Source organism: Oenanthe melanoleuca, chromosome 1A (assembly GCF_029582105.1).
Source record: "Oenanthe melanoleuca isolate GR-GAL-2019-014 chromosome 1A, OMel1.0, whole genome shotgun sequence".
Classification (NCBI taxonomy): domain Eukaryota; kingdom Metazoa; phylum Chordata; class Aves; order Passeriformes; family Muscicapidae; genus Oenanthe; species Oenanthe melanoleuca.
In genome coordinates this window covers 16,632,451-16,646,044 of record NC_079334.1, presented here as the reverse complement: position 1 = coordinate 16,646,044, position 13,594 = coordinate 16,632,451, and the positions used below count along the sequence as shown (strand labels likewise).

Here is a 13,594-nt window from a genome sequence, read left to right as displayed (position 1 = left end):
CTTCTTTAAAAACACAAAACTTGAGGGGCTGGGGGGTGTTTTTTAATCTCTCTGATGACATGCAGTGTTTATGATTGGGTTTTAAGCACTGACCTGTATGTGTGGCTTCATTTGCTTCCATGTTACAGAGTGAATCACCCCTTGGTTCAGATAATTCAACGTTTGCTGAAGAACACGTGGCGCAACGTAGTCTTTTTGCCTGTACTGGTCTAAGATTCTTAAGAGAACCTAAAGAAATGACACATTGGTATTTTTAAATGAAGACTGAAAATTCTGTCTCATGCATAAACATGCAGTACACTTCCTCAGTGAATATATGTGAACAGATAAAGTAGTTTTACTGTAGATGTTCTAGCATTAGAAATCATTATAATGCCTTTGATCAAAAAATCATAAATAATTTAAATATCAAGGTTCTAATCCTGCAAACATTGATGCAGATCTCCACCTTTATTACTAGCCCTGCCACGCGACCACCACAGAGGCCTCAGCAAAATTTGGAATAAGTAAGGAAAAAGGCACGGTGAGATTTTCAAACTGATGGCTTCTATACCTGATATACTTATCAGGTATGCATTTCATATTTAATGACAGATCCCTAAAGAAGACAAAATACTTTGAAAGAATAGTGATGATAATAGAAATCTAAACTAAGAAAGAAAAATAGGTTCACCTAAGCCTCTGAATCCAAAGAGCTGCAAGCCCTTAACTTCAATTACCTATTGTAGCCATCAGATAGTATCACCTGGCTTGCTTTTACAAACTCCATCACACAAAGCTTCCTTGGTATAAAAGTTTCCTCTACTAAGAAAAAAACACATTAAAAAGCTACTAATCTGCACTAATGGCAAGAGAATTATTAGTAAGTGTATAGAAGTGGCATATATATGGCTAACAATAAAAATCAGGGGCAATGCACAACAAAATTTTGAGTCATATGCTTTCAGCAGAACAATTCTGCTTTGCAATTCTTCAGAACATCGCAATAAATTTTATTTTGAATATAGCTCCTTCATTAGGAATACTAAGTTTGATGTTATGTCTTTTATATAAAATGCTCCAAGGACAAGAATTGTCTATACCTTATACAGACCCTAGCACAATGTCAGCACTTATCAACTGATGAATAAATAACAAAGGCTTAGTAATGTAATATTCACAACAGAATTCTTACTAACTCTGCAAGGAATCATGATAAATTACTATTTAAGAGCCAGAAATTGAAGACATGTGCAGATCATCCAGTACATTTATCGTGAAAGCTAAACTGTCCTCTCTGCAGCATAATTTAATACCTTAAAAGACAAACTTTAGATATTTCGAATTACAACTGCCCATGGGAGTCTGTTTTTCCACTCACGAGTTATACATTGCAAAACATTTAGAAAAGATATTAGGCTATTTCCCTTTTCATTTAATTTACAGCCTTACCCCAACCGTTCCCCTCCTTTGTTCTTCCTGATGGATAAACTATTCTGTTGTCACACTGGATGAAGAAAATCAATTTTGTTTATCAAAACAGAACTGTCTCTACATACCACGTTAATAACTAGCATTCCCTAACAAAAAAATTTCCTTGCAAACAGTGAATTTAGGCTGTATTTTCACATAATATGCTTTCCAGGTATAAAATAATGTTCATTGCTGTTCTCCAGACATCCTCTAATCTGTTTGTATCTTCCTGAAATAGAACAGTATCACTGGATTAGAATGCCTAAGTTGTTTGCAGCAAAAGCACTTGCAAAAGACAGCCCTGAAAGTACACCCTTCTATGAAATGAGGCCTCTGCACCAGAAGTGTTCCTTTCAGCTGTATCTAGAGTGCTTATACACAATGATAATACCATTTTATCAGCACTCACCTTTTCTGAGAGTATTCCTGCAGGGGCTGAGTTGCTGAAAAATTGTGTTACTATACCTCAGCTGTATGGCACTGAGTTCTAAAGAACTTCTCAGTCACTACCAGGAAAACTTGCCAGACTCTCCTCATTTTTGTTTAATAAATGAACCTCGATACAAGCACACTGTTACGAAGTCATATATTTCTTCAGTCAAAATATTGCAATTCATAAAAAATGAACTGTGCTTACCTGTTGTATGCCCACAGCATAGGTTTTTAAAAAGAAGTCTGAGAATTCAAAGTATTCTTTAGTTACATTTCCAGGACTTCCATATCTTTAAAAGGAAAAGGACACAGATATTTACACTGTGAGAAGTCTATGGTGTCAGGAAAATACAGTACTTTCTAAACCATAAAGGACCCAGAGTTGTCTTGCATCTGCAAAGGAAAACTTTATCACAGGCTCCTTCTAAGCCATCCTTTCCCATGTAACACGTCACTTCCCTTTTCTTTTCCTAAATTATCCTAAGGTAAGATATTATACTTAATAAACATGGCTGACTTTTTGTCACAAGCTCTGTAACTTCCATGTTTATGGATTTCTTTTCAAATCTTTCCCTGTCTTTATGTTTGAGAATATAAACACTTGTAACTGGGTGTAGTAAAATAAATATGCAGTTAGGTAATTTACTTTTCCTATGGGGCAAGTTTCTTGCCATCTTAGGGGGGTCAAATCATTTCACTACGAGCTGAGACTGGCGGTTGTGCCAGTGCAAGGCAGAGCACAGCAGCAGGAAAACCTCTTCAGTGACCACGAGCTATTTGATGGATCAAACTGTCTTCTCTACTTGCATGCCAAGTAATAGTACAGACTTGTAACCCAAATTTAGATTTTAAACAATTTGTTACCGTTCAAAGAGACGAGCTACAATATGCAATGCCCACTTCTTGCATTTCCACCACACCAGCTCTGGTCTGTCATCTTCATCAATTTGCAAAGTCTCCTACAAACAAATACATTTATTTAAAATTAGTTATGTCATTTGTTGAGAGCAATTACGTCTTAAACATTCCTTGCTGAGTAACCTAATATAAACACACAGCATGAACAAAAGCTTTGATTCTGTTAGGTTATATGACACTCAGGAACTTGCAATTATCTTAGGCAGTATAATGTGTATGTGCAATATCTGCACAATGCCTGTACTTTCATTTCAAAATTATGCATATTTAAAAAACACAAATTCTCAAATATACTTGAATACTATACCACTCTGGTTCAAAATCCAAGGATAAGAATATTAAGTAAAGAACACTTAGAAAATCTTTATACTGACAGCTCCTCAAATGACAACACACAAGTATCAGAGGTGTTTACAAAGCTGAAACTCACCAGTGGTACATTTCTGTCAATGATGGTCCGGAAGATCTCCATCCACTGAGTCATAGTCTGGTTATTTACCAACTGGAGGGGCAATGCATACTGCAATAAGGGAAAAAACACAGATATGAAATACTACTTTTCTTTGTAAAAGGCAGATCTTTCTGCAGTAGTTACATTCTAAGGAAGATGAGATTTTAAGTAAAATTAAAACCAATTAGGTTACATATCAACTACTCTAATTGCATCTCTCTTGTACAATTTGAACAGGGATTTCTGAGCAGACATAATGAGAAAAGTTCCTTGGTCTAAGAACTTCCCAATTCTCTTTGTTTTTCTTCTTCACAACAGCCCAGGTACCTTTTAGGACCACAGCAGTATCAGTACTACAGGGCTTGGGCACACCAATAGCACATTAGCAAGCAAAATGTACTTACTACAAGACAGAATGAGAGGACAGAGTCTCAAGCTGACCCAAGTCATATGAAATATATGAAATATAGGCTGAATATTAGGAAAGTTTTTTACAGAAAAAGTGATAAAGTACTATAATTGTCTGCCCAGTGAGGTGGTGGAGTCACTATCCCTGGATGTGTTTAAAAAAAGACTGGACATGGCACCCAGAGCCATGGTTTAGTTGAGGTGTTAGGACATAGGCTGGACTTGATGATCTTGAAGGTCTCTTCCAACCTAGTCATTCTGTGATTCACTACTACTACTACCTAGCTACTATCCAGTAAGCCTCACTTCTATACAAAATCCAAAGAAAAGTGAAGATATTCAGGCAAGTCATTGAAATGAAAAAGAGGATCTTGGTATTTTTTTAATTCTCCTCCCATTTAGTAACCAACTATTTTAGCTTTTTAAAACATGGTTGAGAATTTTCAGGCTGGTTCTTATGAAGGACCTGGTTTGGTTTCTAATTTTCCGTCAAGTACTTCTTCACCAAACTCATCTCAGTAAAAGCCAAACCCATCTCTCTAAAGCGCAGGTGCCACAACACATAGTATCGGCCTGAATTTTAGCAGGTACTAAGAAATGCCTCCTAGTGAAGTGCAGCATTTGACAATTACACAATATTCATTACTGACACTTTCAGAGGCCAACCAGAGACTAGATACCTATGCAGTTCATATCAGGCTACGTGCAACTTTACAAAAACAGGAACACTTCTCTAGTGAGCTTACAAATATAAAGCACAGAAGCATGCTACGTTCATTAAAAATTTAGTCTGGATGATCATGTGACCAGCTTCAAAGCAGAAAAATCTATAAATATCCTATTACTATAACATTGTTTATTGTGTATGACTTTTCCCATCCAAAAGAGTACACTTATTCAATCACACCTCTGATTGTACTGAAAGGGGTCATTGTGCCCAGCAAAGTAAAAGTTTGGTTTCCTCTACACAGATGCCAACCTGAACAAGAGCATAGAAGATTTTTAAGATTTGTTTCTGAAGCAGTACAGAATAATGGGAGTTATCAGGCAGAAGCTGGATCATCTGCTGCTGAATCCGAGGCAAAAATATTTGCATGGCTGCTATGAGAGGATCTCGCTCCTCTGCCTTTTTGTACCTGCAAAGAAAACAAAAATGTTGGTCCAGAATCTACACGCTAGAGATTCTAATGCCTATTTCCCACCAAAAATTTAATTTCTGTGCCCTAAAAGACAAACAAAAAAAAAATATCCAGCACTCACGCAATCACTCTCCCCGCCTCTAACCCTCATCTGAACCCTTTGTGCAAATTCACTCAAAGTACCTATAAATAAAAAAATAGAAAACAACAAACATTGCCATCCACAAAGGCAGTACCTGAGAGGAAGAACTACTGCTCTTTACTATTGAATTGTCACCTCACAGAAGCAGGGACTTGAATTTCTCTGCTGTTGATACCAATGCCAAACCCAAGCTGGAAGCCATTAAAAGGGAAAGACAGTTCCTTGTTTTGGAAAAGATTCCCTTTCTCCATTTAAATTCCTTTTGTGTGGCTTATATATTTCTAACAATACTCTATTAAAAAAAAAAAAAATGAGTGACAAGCCTCACTACACAGCTCCTAATTTATGCTTTGTGGATTTAGACTACCAGGATTTTATGCTACATGTATGCATTCAAATACATATATGCAACAGCAGTATATGACAATGACAGCATTGGATTCATGACATAAAAGCAGAAAATAATTTGCATTCATACATCTAGAATTCAGGGTATCTTCAAACAGAGGAAGTTATAAACCTAAGGATTTCTTTTACAGCCAATCAAAAACACAAAGCCTCAAGAAAAAAGTCTCAGTAAATTCATACATATTGTTGCTGGCAGCTCAGCTTTCAATTCTCTAATGACACAAAGATGATGAGTATTTTTTATTTATTTGCAGGAAAGGAAGCATATGATAATTATTAATTCCCATTTTCTATCTGAATTCCCTTGCAGAACTGCCAGTGCTCTTAAGAATGTCATTTTCAGTAATCAGCTTAGACTGAAAGTATCAATTCCTCATCTACTGATGGACATCAACTTACTCGTAAGTCTTCACCAGCTGATAGAGGCACAGGAGGCTCCCAAGCCAGCTCCCACTGTTTGGAGACTGCAGGTAGTATCCTATCTTGTCTACCACTGCTGTCCAATGGCCAGGGAAGTCATGTTTAATGATAGCACGGAGGCACATTGTAAGCTGGGCTCTAGTGCAGAGAAGGGAAAACATATAAGTGAATAAGGTTGCGGCATAGTGCTTAAATTAAAGGATAAATCCCACATCTTGGTTTATTGGCTACAATATCTATATTATGTCATAAGTATCGTACATATTTTGACAGCACTGAAAGAGTTCTGGTAAGTAGAAAAGAAAAAGTCCAACAAGATTTAACTTTAAGAATAAACTAATTTCAAAACATTTTACCTACTTTTCTCCCTCCCTCCTCCCTCTTCACATGTATCAAGCAGATAAAAGAATTAGTTGCTTATGAAACCAGTTAGCTTTGTGCTTTGAAAATGAATGTTTATACTTGCTATCAAGCTGAAAGCAACCACAAAAACACAAATTTGTATGTTTTCACTAAAGAATAATGGCCTGTGTTATGATCCAAGCCACAGGTTCCTCAAGAAATTACAACTGGGATCTTCTAGAACAGCACTTTCTCAACCTCCAAAACATATAGCAGATCCAATTAGTTAAAGAGCATCTTACTGTTTCTCTCTTGCCACACATTTTTAGATGCCACTCACAATGGTGAGGCAAGGCAGAACTGCTGATTGACTAAACTGAGGTGTGACTAAAAAAGCTGAGCAGCACTGAACTGGAACCTGTGGAGAAAAACTTTTAGTTCTGCTAAGCAATGAAAAAAAAAAGCTTGCAGAAAATAAGTTCCCATCCTATCAGCCTCACTTTAATTAAAGGGGTGAATAATCATAGACTGTAGTATGTCTGTGATTCCTGAGTATTCTTCCAGTAAAAGAACCTCAATTCTTCATTCTTTTCTAAGAACCCTAATACATGGCTAAATACTGGAGTTACATATAAAAATTGATAAAGTAATTAAGAAAATGGCTACTAGAAAAGAGGAATGTTGGACAGTATTTCCCTGAATGGTTAGTTCTATATTGCAGACAGTCCTGGATATACTATATGTCTTGAATCAGCCAAACAGACAGGCTGTCACTAGAGCAAGTGTTATAAGACACTTTGAGCAACACCCTTAGAGGATAAACCACATCACAGGGCTCGTTGCCAGGTTACTACTTTTCTGAAAAACAAGCACACATGAATATGTGTAAACAGATTACTATTACTTTTGCCAAAAAGTACTTGTCTCATCTCCCAAACCATCGAGATTCTCATGTTAACAACATCCAGACTGGCAAGACTGAAAACCTGAGCAAGAGAAACATCTCTGTGCAATGTAAGGTACCTCACTAAGTCAGGAGAACGAATTATTCCTTCCACAATGTTATCCCGAATCTGCTGACGATCATTTTCATGAATATTAAAGGGAAAAACCGCTTCTCCAGGAGGTGGCTCACGGTCCGGCCAGTACTGTGTCACCATGTTCTTCAGGTAAATGGCAGCTAAGTATAGACAGTGGGGAAAGAATAGTTTAATTCTACACATTGCCCAGTGCTCAACATGTAGAACAGCTAAAAGTAGAACAAAGAGTTGAAAAGGCAACTGAAAACCACCACCTGAATTCTTAACAATTATGGGCACAGCTGAGTCAGAAAAACATCCTTCTTATGATTCCACACAAGATCAGGCTCAAGCACCTGATCAGAACAGAAAAGGATAATACTTCCATCAGCATCTATCAAGGTGTATTCTTTACTAGAGCAATCTTCCATATGAACATAATATCCCAGCAATCTAAACAAGCCAACAAAAATCTGCTAATCTGTGTTTTCACTCATCCCTAAAGCAACGACTCAAGCTCAGCAAGTGAAGTTCTGGAAGGCTTTTTGTGTAAACAAATCGCTGCACACACAGATGGGACACCCTGCTTGGGGAAATGCCCAGTATGAAACTGGCACGTGGCCTACCTTCTATTCAGACAGAAATGTTTGTTGTGAATTCCCTAAGCTTTATTTCACTATTAGGATTTCCCATAATCCCATTGAATTGTTCCCTTCTGTCTCACATAAAAAAAACCAAGAAAAATAAAGTTAATCTTCAATAGAAAATAAAGCAGCATTTATGCATCAGTACCAAAATGCCTGAAGGCATTCTTCTGGACACATAGGAAATATGGTGTGAAGCATTAAAGGAATGTTCTTAATAAACTCTTATGCCTATACACTATTTTGGTTGATTACTAGCTAGGGTTTTAAAGTATAAACAAGATATCCTTGGGTACAATAATTTCTTTTGGTGATAACAAATTGCAAAGTATGAAAACATGGTGTGTAAAGTATTTTACAGGAGCAAGAGGAAAATCAGCTCTTTGTTTATGACATGCCAGACTAGTCAGACAAGAAACAGGCCCTGAAAGACCAGCCCAAGACTTTAATCTATTAGTTCACAGATCTTGTTGTTATACAAATTCCCGGCTTTTAAAAAATTCCCAGGGAAATCTGTTGGCTTGCAAATATGACTTAAATGTGCTTTTCCATTTTACACTCCTATTCTGTAAAAAAAAAAAGATTACATTCTACATAGTTGTTTTTTTCCCTGAATGATACTGAAATGAGAGATTAATTTATAAAAATGACCTAATGGAGTTTAGATTAAGTCTCAAACTTTACTACAGAATGACCAACAACACCATTCAAAGTTGGATTATCTTTGAAAAAATAAAGGCCAGCATGACAAACAGAATATGTCAGCACGCCCAAAAGCATTCAGGGGATTAATGGGATCTGTATGAAAAAAAATCCCCAACAGTGTTTCTATGGGAAATGCTGTCCCACAGGATAAAAACAAAGCTGTGAATGAAACAGTATTAATTAATTTACTGAAAGACCTGAACAGTCTTTGTATCTGACAAAAATATTATACAGGAATAATTAAAATAGATTACAAGAATTTAGAATCTAATGTTCCACAAATGCATACCCTGAAGTTAACTGCACCACTATACCTGACACACACAGCTGAGCAATCCTTCCAGACATGCTCAGACTGTAACCGTGCAACTGATCAGTAACGTGACCTTCCTTCATATCTACTTATTTAAGTCACCAAGATCCTGACTAAATGTAAGTGGCTACCCTTGATCTATGAATTAAGGAGTTACCTCCATTTTTCAGAAATTTTCACTTTTCCAGGGAAGAGATTCAAATAGAGAAACATGTACTCAAATGTGATAGCCTTTTCTATTTTTAAATTCACACTTGTCTTGGCATCATTACTTCTGCACCACCAGGAGAAATAATACCTAAGGGTTTTTAGCTTTGAGTAGAAATCATGCTTTTTTTCACAGTATCACAGCAATCCAGTAGGGATCACTATACACACAGGGAAAGCCAAAGTAGAACACTATCCTACACCCATGGTTTTATCTGACCCTCATGACGGAAAGAAACAGCACAGATAAATCCTTTTCATTTCCTCCTTCAGAACAAACATGAACTCACATACATTGCTACAGTTCAAGAGTCTGTTCAAGTAACAGAATGACTGAAAGAAAACAGAACAAGGGATTTTATCTCACCTGCTTGACGCACTGGAAATTCAACTTGGTCGGATACTATGATTTGCAGCAGACTTGGAGCAAAGTTGATGATCTTATAGGACTGAAATACATAGACAACACAGTAAGTAACTGTGTTTAAAGCAGACTACTAGCAAATGCTGAATGAGAAATACAAACTAAGGATTTTGCACTGCTCCTGCATCCTCCTCATGATATATGGAAGGTTTCAGGACTTGAATTTACCCAGATCTGCAGAAATCCAAATTATTACTCATAAAAGCAAAGCACGTAACAGCATGTGGGCAGAATAAATAATGTGGAAAGGTTCTCAATTAGAGATTAGTGATAATGAATATTTAAATAATTCTAAGAATACACAGTGAAAAGCATTAGATATCTGTCCTTGAATTATTCAACCTAGCCCCATAAGTCAAAGGACATTGACAAGCTTCATCAATACATGACATTTATTTGCAAAATGTTTGTGGTAGAACAGCAATAACAAAGACATTTTTAAAAATAATTTAGAATAGTTTTCAAGAGCAAACAGCATCTGCATTAGCCATACACAACTATCTTTTAGCAAACTAGATGTACAGTGCATCTCAATAAAAAGCTTTTATTAAAATTAAGTGGGAAACAGTGGGACAAACATTTTCAATTAAAATCAAGTGTAGGCAGAACACACTTCAAAACCAACAGCCTTCATGGGAACTTTTCAAACACTGCATCAGCCATGCAGCTGAAGAATTTCAAAGAGAAAACAATGCTCAGTGAACTTTTGAGCAAAGCACACCAGATTTAAAAGATGTGACAATCTGATAGCATTATCCTGCTGCCATCCACCAGGGCTCCTCCAGCGAGGAATCGCTGACTCAGCATGGTGCAGTTACTATTAAGCCTTGGCAGCTCAGAACTGGTAGGTCAGATCTTTCATCCCCTGGATCAGTGTGTTTTATGTTCAAAGAGAAAGGTTTCTTGGGGCTAGATGGCAGCAGCTTTCTTTATCTCACCTTTTATGGTATTTCTTTCCACTAGATTATGCCTGGCAGTTCTGTGGTTGTTCCCAGAGTTGTGCTTTAAGCATAAATATAGAACATTTGCCCATAAACTCTGCCTCTTTTGAAAGCTGTGAAATAAAAGATACTTTCTGCCCTTCATGTCCCCAGTTCTTTGATCTACCATATCCATAACAAGATGAAATTACACTGCTTTCATGATGTCTAAGTGTCCCAGCTGCATCGCGACACTATCATTCGATAATTTTACCAAATCGCTTAACTTTCTGGCCCTCATTTTATTCACTATAATGATAGTGTAATTCTGACTCATTTGATGTTTATAGAGTAATCTGAGATAAAAGCAGTAGTGGCAAACCAAAAGCATACCCTCCTGCAATTTCCTTCTCTATAAACTTTAATTATCCCTAAGAAATGCTCCAAATAAAAGCTGTAAACACCCAGCACAGGAACTTCATTTATCTACAGGCATGCTGAACTGGTTGAAGCATACTGGATTCCAAAGATCACTTTTTAATCCAGTATCCTGAGTACTAAGCATGCCCTTCAGTCACTACTGGACAACACTGATGGTTCTGATGGGGCCACAGTCGACTGCAGCATCCTCCAGCACTCAACACCCAAGTTCCACAGAGATAAGGAAAACATGAGAAATCCCAGCAGCATAGAAAACCAAAACCATGCATGAACTCTAAAAGTCCTTTTTGTTTTCAACACTGCCTGTATACTGTTCACAGACCCAATCAACAAAACATTTACTACTATAAACACACTGATTAAAAATGCAGCTTTTGGGGGCTGTTTTGTTGTTGGTGGTTTCCTGCTGCAATCCTACCAAGTGCCACATCTAGGCTGGAGACAGTGCTAACAATATTATTTCCTTTTCCCTGTCCAAACAGTTTCTACTGAATCTACATTAAAATCACTGTTACTGTAGGATTAGTTTGGTTTTTAGCTTTATGGGTAGCACTTGTGCTGGTGTACAAGTACTCTCCCTGATGTTTTGCCAGGATCTACACAAATATGGTTATTTGCCACTGAGCCAGATCCGCTCAGCAAGCACAGAGTGACAAAAGCCCTGTCACGCAGGCACAGTGTCCCCGAGGGGGTCCCATCCCCGCCAGCACAGCGCTATGTGCATGTCTTTACACTTCACACACCACCACCTCTACAGAGATCGCCAGACCCATTAAATCCTTCCATTCCCTATTACTGCCATACCCGTAAATTACATTTTTACATAGCTCTGTTTACTACTCGTTATCAGAAACAAGAACACTGCGGAGATCAACAGAGACTGTGAGCCCACGTTAGAAACAAGACACGGGATTTTGTTGTATCTGGGAAGCTCAAATTACATCCTGCTCATTTATGCAGCAACAAACCCGGGTCAGGAAAACTACATGCTGTTCGCAGTTTTCAGAACAGAGGACTTTTTAAAAAGCTGCATGCAGCAACATTTTTCCTATACCAGCACATTCTAGTTTGTTTAGTTGTCCTGCTAATTGCGATCTTGGGACGTGTCCCTTCCCTTCATTGCCCGGGACATCAGCAAACAAAGCTGAACCTATCACAGGAGCACGTGCAGAGCCATTGTCAGGTGTATCCTGTTACAAGGAAATGGACACACAACAGACCTTGGAGCTGGATGAGTTCAACAAGACAGTTCTTTATATCACTGCAGCCACACCTTAACAAAAGGAGAGCAGGAATATTGCCAGTGCCACGGAAGGAACACTGAACTATCTGCTGATTTTGAAGAGCTGTGCCCGGGAGCCACAGGGAGGCACCAGATGGCTGGAACAGACCTTTAGCACAACTCCCACAGCACAGCACGGTGCTTTATGCCCTTGGTGAATAATTACACCGCCTTGAACCCACTTCGTTGGGATCTGGTAAAACTTTTTGGTAAAGTGCTGATCAATTGGGGGATATGTTTATTTTGAAAGAGAAAGTGAAAGTTTTCGAAAAACAAACTTTCACTGAGTACTTACAAGCAATTCTTTCAAAGTTGTGTAAAACACAGGCTGTTCTTGTATGAATCCCACATCAGAGCATTTATGTTAAAACAGAATCTCATTTAATTGCCACTGGGATTAAGAAGATGGGATACAGGAGTGTGCAAAGCTAGCAGCTATACTGGGAGAGGCATACAGCATTTGGAAGGCCTAATTGGGTAAATTTACAGCAATGGTGAAGAGATGCATATGACCCATCCATGTTGTTCCATCTGTGTCCACTGTCCCAGGATCTGTGCACTGCAGCTGCACAGCTTTTTGCACTCTGTTCCTTAACCTTTGGCCTGATGCATCCTTGCCTGCATCACCATCACAGACTTCAAAAGACCATAGAACACATCTTTTTCTGCCTATTTCCTCTTCCATTTGATTAGGTACAGAACACAGGACACCCAAGTAAGGCTCAGATGGGCCACTGAAAAACACCAAGATGAAGATCATCACTTGTAAAGGGCTAGAATACAAGGTGAGATAAGCAGAAAAAAATAAGTGAAAATTTCCCCATATGGATCCTACTGAAGCAAATACTTTTAACAGCTGTTCAGATCTGGCTCCCAGGTTCTCACACATCATACACTACTAAACTCATTTCATGAAACATTACTCTTGTGTCTTGCTTGCTGTCACATTTAAGGACCACAGCTGCTCCAGAACCACAACAGTCAGTGACCTTCTCACTGTACTGACAGCAACCACAGTGCCCAACTGCAGAACGGCACTGAAAGGTGCTTCTTCCCCTGCAAAACACCAGGACACTCTAGGACAATGGATCTGAGAAATCTAGAAGCCTTCCTTCAGATTCTGCAAGCCAAAATCATCCTCTCCACCAGTAGTAAACATCATTTTTATACCTCTGAATACAAGTATGGCACATAAAAATTACTGAAAAAACAAGGCACTGCATCTTTATTTGCAAAAACAAACACACAGAAGAAATTTGCACCCTGAATTCATGAGCAATTAACTTTTTACAAAGATTATTTCAAGGCTTAAATATACCTAATCTAAATGCTTAGAGTTTATCGAGTTTTATCGAGTTTATCGAGTCTTATTTTCTGCTTCTGTGTACTGAAAATGTATACTTAGAAATTCCATCAGCAAACTTAGGAATATTTCTGCAGTTGTTAATAGCATTTTCATTCCTGTTTTTTTACACTGTCAGTAACAGACAGTTGTTAAACCAGAACTTCAAAAGACACTTTTTTCTT

General features: G+C 37.9%; 1 protein-coding gene across 3 annotated transcripts in view; it reads right to left on the bottom strand.

Moving 5' to 3' along the window:
- IPO8 (importin 8) overlaps positions 1-13,594 on the bottom strand; it is a 48,827-nt gene that overhangs the window by 31,153 nt on the left and 4,080 nt on the right. For all 3 annotated transcript variants that reach the window (XM_056513295.1, XM_056513303.1, XM_056513312.1), the window contains exons 2-9: positions 9,368-9,449; positions 7,136-7,292; positions 5,750-5,908; positions 4,641-4,797; positions 3,233-3,322; positions 2,749-2,843; positions 2,090-2,174; positions 94-228 (exon numbers count right to left, since the gene is read on the bottom strand). In XM_056513295.1, coding sequence (XP_056369270.1) covers positions 94-228; positions 2,090-2,174; positions 2,749-2,843; positions 3,233-3,322; positions 4,641-4,797; positions 5,750-5,908; positions 7,136-7,292; positions 9,368-9,449 — 960 coding nt within the window. The remainder of the gene's footprint in view (positions 1-93; positions 229-2,089; positions 2,175-2,748; positions 2,844-3,232; positions 3,323-4,640; positions 4,798-5,749; positions 5,909-7,135; positions 7,293-9,367; positions 9,450-13,594) is intronic.